Source organism: Pelophylax lessonae (genome assembly GCF_965119305.1).
Source record: "Pelophylax lessonae genome assembly, chromosome: 6".
In the NCBI taxonomy this organism is placed as follows: Eukaryota; Metazoa; Chordata; class Amphibia; order Anura; family Ranidae; genus Pelophylax; species Pelophylax lessonae.
The window spans coordinates 244,914,212-244,922,883 of NC_138773.1; the positions used below are offsets into that span (position 1 = coordinate 244,914,212).

An 8,672-nucleotide genomic window follows, 5' to 3' on the forward strand; every position below is an offset into this window, starting at 1 on the left:
ACAAGGCAAGTTCAATTCAGTGGTCCTTCAACATTGACATGTAACTGCCACAATAAATCTAAAAACATCTAGGATGTAAAATGAGCACAAAACGATCCACATTGTTGCAGATTTTCAAAGACAAAACAATAAATATTCTGGAAAAGGCTTCTCCTTAGAAAAATAATTCCATTTACTTTGTATTTAAATCCGCGCTAACAAATTTAATAAGACGTTATTGCAATATATACCACCATAAAATCATAAGAGAAAAACGCAAGGTATATTTACAAGATACTTAATTTTACTGTCATAAAATAGAAAATGCCCATGGGACCATTGCCTGTTTGAATTGTTTTTTTGGCTGCATAACTGTCTGCGTGTATAGCAAGGTCGCACATGAGTTCTACAACTCCCCCACGTTGCACGATCTTGATTTTTATGCACTGGATAATAAAAGACGTAATATTACGTCACTGCTTGTACAAGGCTTCTTACATTCACAAAGAAGTTTGGAAGGCACCAAAATACACAGAGATAGGAAAGCATGCAAGTAAGAATTCCCCGAGATTATAGGGTTAGGATGATCCTAAATTGTGATGTCAAAATATTGTACTGCAGTTACCGCCAAGTCAAGGTTTCCTGAGATAGAATAAAGTTGACTATTTAACCCTTCTGATCAATACAGTACAATCATTAGGAAAAGAAGGGATTCTTGATCAGATTACCCTTACAAGTTAGCGTGATAATGAACCAAACTCATGATCGTGGGACTGAACAAAAAAAAGTGTAAACGTATCAAAGAAATGTTTAGGCTATCAACATCATCAACCTCACGCGAGAAGATCGCAGACATTTTTTATTGATTGTGTTATTGGAAGTCTGAATGTTCTTGAAGTGCCTGAAGGAAGGATCAGGAGATGTTGTCCTTTAGTTTAGATACAATTTTCTTGTCCTTTACTCTCCTGTTCTGAAACCATATGGTGACCTGTCTCTCTGAAAGGTTGGTGGTTGCAGATATCCTCCTTCTCTTGTCCTTATTAATGAACTTGTTCATGGCATACTCGTTTTCTAGCTCTTTGAGCTGCAGCTTGGTGTAGGGCACCCTCTTCTTCCTCCCTCGTCTGTATACACACATATCTGGCTGGTTCAGTGCTACTTCTCCTACAGTGAAGAAGAGAAAAGGAAAAAAGGTGACCAGGAATTAATTAAAAACAAAAAATGACAAAACTTTTACCATTTAGCAACCACTAAATCTCAGATACTTAAGTAACATCAATCAAATTCTATGCCAAATGCATTCATGCTTAGGGGGCTTATTTGCTACAAATGCAATGTTTACACTAGTCTTAGTACAGTAATATATATATATATATATATATATATATATATGTATATATATATATAAATCACAAAAGTTTACTAGCCCTTAAATGTGGTGGCTGCAATATTTTTCTTTTTTTAGTCTTTTTTTTTCTTTTTTCACCGGTGATCCAGCCAGTAACACACTTCCTGTGGTGTCTCCTCCCTGAATGGAGCCATGGAGATACCTTTGGAAAGCAGCATTGCCAGCCTGGGGAGAGGTTACTATTAGATGAACTAAGCTGCCCATACATTACACAATTTTCCTTATTCAATTTCCTTTAGATTTTCCTTCAGCTATGTAGTGCAAAGGCCTGCCTAATTGCATACACATTGAAAGTGTTTAGGTTTGACCTTATATCCTATGATTTTGGTAAACCTAAAGGGAAATTGTACAATGTATGGCCAGCCTTAGATGGAATTGACCAACAAATTTAAGCCATACCTCAGCTAACACTTAAAGCAGCTACAGCAACACATTTTTCCCTTTTAGGATAAAGACTTCACATAAATTAATACAAGCTGACCATTGTAAGCACCTCGGTCAGTGGTCATTGGTTTGTCCCTACCCTCCAACTGCCATTTTTGCTGGACAGTTTGGTCTGTTATTGGAGGCTGAAAAATAACAGACTTACTGGCTGGTTAACCAGCTTGAAATAAAGGGGAAAAAAGCCTAAAAATGAAAACTAATGCATCCATCACATCTAAAGGTTGGTAAAATGCAAAATATTACATTGTTTGGGTTTAAATGCACTTTAAGTACCAGCTGTACTAGAAGAATTATCAGGAGTCTGGTTAGATGAAATGAACACAGGCCAGTGTACAACACTAGTAAATCAGTCCATATATGTGTAGTTGTGAAATAGCATATACTTTCTTAGTAGGGTAAACTGTATATCAAGCTTCATAACAAATTGCAACATTTCCCAAGAAGATACGGTCCTGACAATCAAAGCTTAATGGCTGAACACTTTGCTTGAGCAATCACTGTTGTCCAACACTGTAATGTAAAAGTAGGTGTGTTTGTCCAGTGCTCTTGCAGGGTTCTCCATAAAGCACGTTACTTTTCAGAAGCCTATAGACGCAATGGGGAAGATTTACTAAAGGAGTAAAGGCTGCTCTCATCACTGATCACATTGCAAGTTAGTTAGTGAGTGAATATGGCGAGGTGTTCAATTTGAACATCCAGTCACGTGCTATAAAACACTGCTCCTTTATTTCCCCTGCACATGCCCAAAGTTTTACAACTAACTGAACCAAGCTGGCCATTCATTATACAATTTTCTTGTTCGATTTTCTTTCGATTTATCTCTAACTATGTAGTGCAAGGACCTGTCTGATTGCATACAAAATTGGAAGTGTTTAGGTATGTCCTCATATTACATGGTTTAAGTAAATCCTAAGGAAAATTGTATAACAAAATGGTAAAGTGTATGGCCAGCCTAACCTTCAGTTTTCAGAGTGCACGTTGACTTGGCCACTTGAACAGTCTTTACTTTTTTAGTAAACCAACACCCAATAGTTTTTTTCAGAGTTTTTGCAAACCTTGTGCATTCTCCTACCTGCAAACGAGGACTTCCAGAAGTGAGGGGCTTGAGCCTGGTCTTTTGGACAGTAAACTTGACTGTTCCACCCATTAGCCAAAGTCCATGACTGGTAGCCTTCCATTGATATATAGGCCTCGTGTCTGGGTTCCGCAGAACTAAATGATGACACCATATCTAGATAACCAGGGACATGTTGGTAGGGGTTTGTATAGCCCTGAAAATAAGATACTTCCTTGGCTCTTGAAGACACTTCACTGCTGGGTACACTGGTGCTAGCCAGGCCTGATACGTCCATGTATTTTTCCACTGGAAATCCCCCTATGGAGGAATGGCTGGAGGACTTTAGTGGGTTCTGCTGCAGACCTACCCCATGAGACATGCGACAACTATAATATCCGTTTCCAAAGTGATAACCATATCCAAGAGGGGCTGCAGATGGCCCGGTGGACGCTGGGCAGGTTGGCCCTTCCTTGGTGGCCTCCGAGCGGGTGGAAGTGGACCTCTCTGGGCCAGGGTAGGCTAATCCTGAGACCGTTCTGCTGGAGGGAGAGCCAAACACAGCGGGAGTAGAGAGGAAATTCCTGCACTGGTTACTGGAAGAGCCCTCTCCCCCTCTCAATCCTTCCATTTCCCACTGGTTGCGTTTGCTCAGAGCTTTGCACATCACGCTTTCCATCCAGTTCGGGGCATAGTGGAAATTGTTATCCCTTCAAGCAGGTTAGATCATTGTGGTACGTTTATAAAAACTAACTTCAGATTGGGAGGGGTGGGAGGGAGTCATTTTACAGATCTGTTTGCAGTAGCCATGAGGCTCGGCATTGGTGAGTTCCAAACACGTGACCCCTGAGCAGAATTAAACCCAGCAAGCAATCAACTCAGTTGACTGCTTTCTAAGGTGTTCAGGCTTTTCCTTTCCAATATTCATTTCTTCGTTTCATTTTCCCTATAATTTCGAATTTCGAGCTTTCTTTGCGATGTCCAAGACAAGAAAGACTCCATGGAGGCACCTTGAAGACACCACTCTAAAGTTCAAGTTGAATAGCAGGTCTTAAGCAAGAGCTAATTATCAATTTGTTAACAAGATGTCCCACATAACGATACAACTCAGAAAATAAATAAAATAAAAAATAAAGTACAGGAAAAGAATACAAAGAAAAGGAGGGTCATGAAAAAAGGGGGTTTATCACAATTCACAATAAGTTAAAAGAGATTAAACAAGAGCTAATCATCAATCTATTTGTTAACTAGATGTTCCACTTAATGACTCAACACAGAAAAAAATATTAAGTACATCAAGGAATACCAAATAAAGAAAAAGAAGATCATGAAAAAAGAGGATCATGAAAAAAGAGGGTCATGAAAATAGAGGATCATGAAAAAAGAGGGTCATGAAAAAAGAGGGATTTGTCTCAATGAAAAAAAGATTATTTGGCAAGAGCTAATTATCAATCAAGATGTTCCACATAATAACCCAACATAGGGAAAAGAACCTGAAGAACCAAACTATGAAGAAGAGGATCGTAAAAAAGGGGGGTCTTGTTTCAATGAAAAACAAAAATGAATAAATGAATTAAAAAGAAATGTAGTGCAAACCGAATCATTCTACCTGCTAATGCAAGTGCACTGCAACAGATTATTTCTACCTGCTAGTGCAATTGCATGGCAACCTTTTCAAATGGGACTATGGTGGTGTCAGTTATCATAAGTAACATCACAGGATTGCTAGACCGTTTTTATATATTGTATCTTATTATTTAAAAGCCTAAAAACACCAAGCATTACATTCCTACGAGTAGACAGGTCTATGTATATATAAGACTGTGAGAAGTCTCTGTTGTGTAACTTTTACCTTCCTGCTGTATAGTGTTCCAGGGCCAGACTGAGCTTTAATGAAACTTTCAGATTTATTAAGTGAGAAGTTACATCCAATCAGCGCTGCTTGGTTATGTTTCTTCGAGTTGATACATATTTCAAAATACTCCCTTGTGCTAAGAAAATGCTATCGATTCTCTTACAGAATGCAGCAATATCCTTTTCCTGGATAAACTTTTTTTAAGTACTAATATTCATGTATTGATAAATGTAGCAGATGTCATTATATCCCCAACAAATGAAGCACCCAGAGTACTACAGCAGTGTGTTGGTGATTATGTAGAGTGTTATTTAAAGTTCACTGACACATCCCAACACTAGCCATAACAGACTGATACTAATAAAGCAGAGGTAATCCTCTGTTGAGTTAAAGAAGAAAAAAAAAGTATACATTGCAAAACAATAGTATAGAAAAATACAGAGACAGGGGTAGATACGTGAGTATGTGTATGCAGGAATATAAATGTTTCTAAACATTAGTGATAAATGCAGTACAGGCATAAAGTATATTGAGCCAAATTCACTAAAAAGTTACTATTTTTTACTCAAAAAAGTGTGAATATTCATTTCAATTATCCAAGCATGTGAAATGTAAATTGTTGTTTTCTTATTTCATCTGTACATGATTGGAAGTTTTAAAGTGAATATTTTCACAATTTTTTGAGTGAACATTCCCTCCCCCTTAGCAAATCACCCTACATATACGAAAGGTGACACTCTATATTACCAGTATAGTATATGTACAATATAATATGGGAAATATCACACACACGTAGCAAAGCAATGCATATCTTATTTACCACGATTCTAGGCTGTATACATGGTACAGAATACATACAGTCTAATACAGAAGATATACAAAATATCAATGTAAATAAATATGTTTCTGTATGTGTACACTCAATCACACACACACATATTGAAGTCGATATACTAAAGTAGCTGAGGCTGTTTACTAAGCAAAATTAATCTTTATTTAGCTGAATATGTTAAAAAAAACTGTGGTAATATAAACCATCCAATTACGTCCTGGCAAAAAAAAAAGCAAAAACAAAATGAAAAAATAAAAACCAAACAAACTTTTTTTTTATTTAGTTAGTCTCTCTCGTCCTCCCTTATATATGAAGAACAAAAATATTATTATCATTATTAACATTATTGATAATAATATATAAATTATATACATATATATATATATATATATATATATATATATATATATATATGTATACACACACACGCAACGTATGTACACACAAATATGGTCTATTTCAACTGTATTTCTAATATAATAAGCACACAGATACATTTTAACAAAATATTTAAGAAACGTTTCTGAATAATTACAGGATAATACTATATAAATGTAAACCATCGACATTTTTGGAGGGTTCTGAAAGTTTAGCTAAACTTTTAGGTGTACACCCAGACACAGTACAGGTTTATGCAATGTCTCCAGTTACTGGTATGTATTTGTTTTTAAATGAAACCAGCAGCTCTCTAATGTGTAAAAATTGCTTTTTTTTTTTTTTTTTATCTTAAATTAATGTTTAATCTTTTTTTTTTTTTTTTTTTTTTTACACTGACAGGATGACTACACGATAAGAATAAATACCTCTACAGATTACTTGATATTACAGGTTACTTGATATTAGCCCCAACTGTTCACTGAAAATATATCTAATTTATTAGTGGTGTGTATATTTTGCAGTAAGTGAATGATATTACTGAAGACAGTTTATACATCATTATGCACACACTCACCTAATGGTTAACTATGCATTAACTATGAGACTTAGTTACATAGTTAAAAAGACACAAGTCCATCTGGCTTAACCAGAGACTTGACATTGTTACATATCACTCACTATAGACCTAGACTCCCCCTGGTAAACCCATTTGTAGAGTATCTTTTTGGTGATTAAAACATTAGGATATAAGCATTACTAGATTTTATGATATAACATAGATTTACATGTTTACAATGAATAAAAATAAATACAAAATAAACAAATATCTGTGGGAACTTGTTTGATAGTTCTATGATGTGCACATTTTTTAGATGTTTTTTTTATTACTGTAAAAAACGTTCAGAGGAATTCAAACCATTACTTACTACATTTTTCAATTTTACACTATGCCCTGCCCGTACATTAAAAAAAAAAATAAAAAAATCTCGGGAATATTTACCTGCTGCAACTGGAACATATATTGTTTAGCAGTGTGGTCAATGTGGAACTAGACTGATTTGCAGTGGGACCCAAAATGCTGCAATACGAAATTTTACCGCTAGATGTCTCCATCTGTTTTCAAGTCGAATTTGTAAAATTTGAGCTACCAACAGAATGGCCACCATTATTAGGTGTATACTGAATTATTAAATAGACAAAATATATAACCGATGCTTTACTTCCAGAACTACTTACTAATTGCAGATTGTTTATAAAGGCAACTAAGGTCAATATGATACTTTTTGGCCTCCAAATGTAACAGTGTAAACATAATTTGTCACACACTAAACACACCTTCTACAATAAAGAAGAAAAGTTCACACATATATACGGGTGTCCCAAGAGTCCCCCCGTCAGTGTTAAACTTTAATAACTTCAGATGTATAAAATGTCATACGCCTACAATAAGTAACTTTTAAAAAGTTTAATACTGAAGTTTTAAAACAGTGTAGATTTTCATTTTTAAACTGCAACATAATGTCAATCATGAGCGATTTATTTCTGTAGTCGATTTTTGAACCGTGTGAAAACATTAATCAGCAGCTGCTTAGTGAATTAATAGATTGCATTTGTAATCCTAGCCCTGAGGTCATCCATAGAGCAGGTATACACACACACACACACACACACACTAATTAGGCAATCACATATTGTTTGTTGTAAGTGAATATTCTTTGTATTATACAAATTGAAAACTACTTACGTATTTTAACACACCGTTTATATTCATTTATACCACCTGTAGCTAAGCACTAAGTATAGATGTAGGCTGTGTCTATAGAATAAATATATGAGGGAAATTCCAAATTTCACTAGATATGCCACATTAGCAAAACTACTTTTAACTTTGGAGTTTTCATGGCTTTGCAATAAACCTAAACCAAGAAATGATAAGTTACTGGAACTAGTCAGACAGTTGCGAAAGGAAAAAAAGTTTCTAGTTTGTATTGTGTAAATCACACACATTAGGGTTTATTTACTAAAAGTGGAGAGTCCAAATTATCTGGTGCAGCTTTGGATAGAAACCAATCAACTTCCAGTGTTTTCTTGTCAAAGATTACATCGAACAAGCTGAAGTTAGAAGCTGATTGGCTATCATGCACAGCTGCACCAGATTTTGTACTCTTCAGGTTTAGTAAATCAACCCTATTAACCTCTCTGCTGTACAGAATAGTGTTCATTTATCAGGTTGTAGCGCCATTGACAGGCAGCACACATGGGGCCATGAAGCCCAGTTACATACAGGGGGATATGACTGTTATCAGCAAACCTTAATATCGCACTATAATGTCTCTGCAAATCCATATCCTATTTCCCCAGCACGACTTCCTTTTAGTAGAAACTTCACTTTCTATATTTGTAGGACTTACTCATTGCACGTGTGCTAGTGAATTATATACAGCCAACACAAGAAACATACATGAACAATCAGATAGAAGCTTACATCAGGATTTAAGCAAGAAATACACGTCGTTACAAAACACTATAGTAAATGCCTTACTTAAAAAGTGGAATCCATTACTTACAAGGCTGAATCTCTCTCTATAAAGGTGGCCATACACATTACAATGTACTATCTCCTTTAAACTTAGCAAAGCTATGTAGTATGAGGACATAGCTAAACAAATCAGTTTTTATTCAGTGTTCAGGCCCTGCATTATATAGGCAGTGGTTGATCGAA

General features: G+C 35.7%; 1 protein-coding gene across 1 annotated transcript; it reads right to left on the minus strand.

Moving 5' to 3' along the window:
* Positions 1–892: 892 nt before the first annotated feature.
* On the minus strand, positions 893–3,564 carry HOXD13 (homeobox D13; the record flags this gene model as incomplete). Its single annotated transcript, XM_082260199.1, has 2 exons — positions 893–1,143; positions 2,904–3,564. The coding sequence occupies 2 exons, from the start codon at positions 3,562–3,564 to the stop codon at positions 893–895; spliced, it is 912 nt and encodes a 303-aa protein (XP_082116325.1).
* Positions 3,565–8,672: the final 5,108 nt, after the last annotated feature.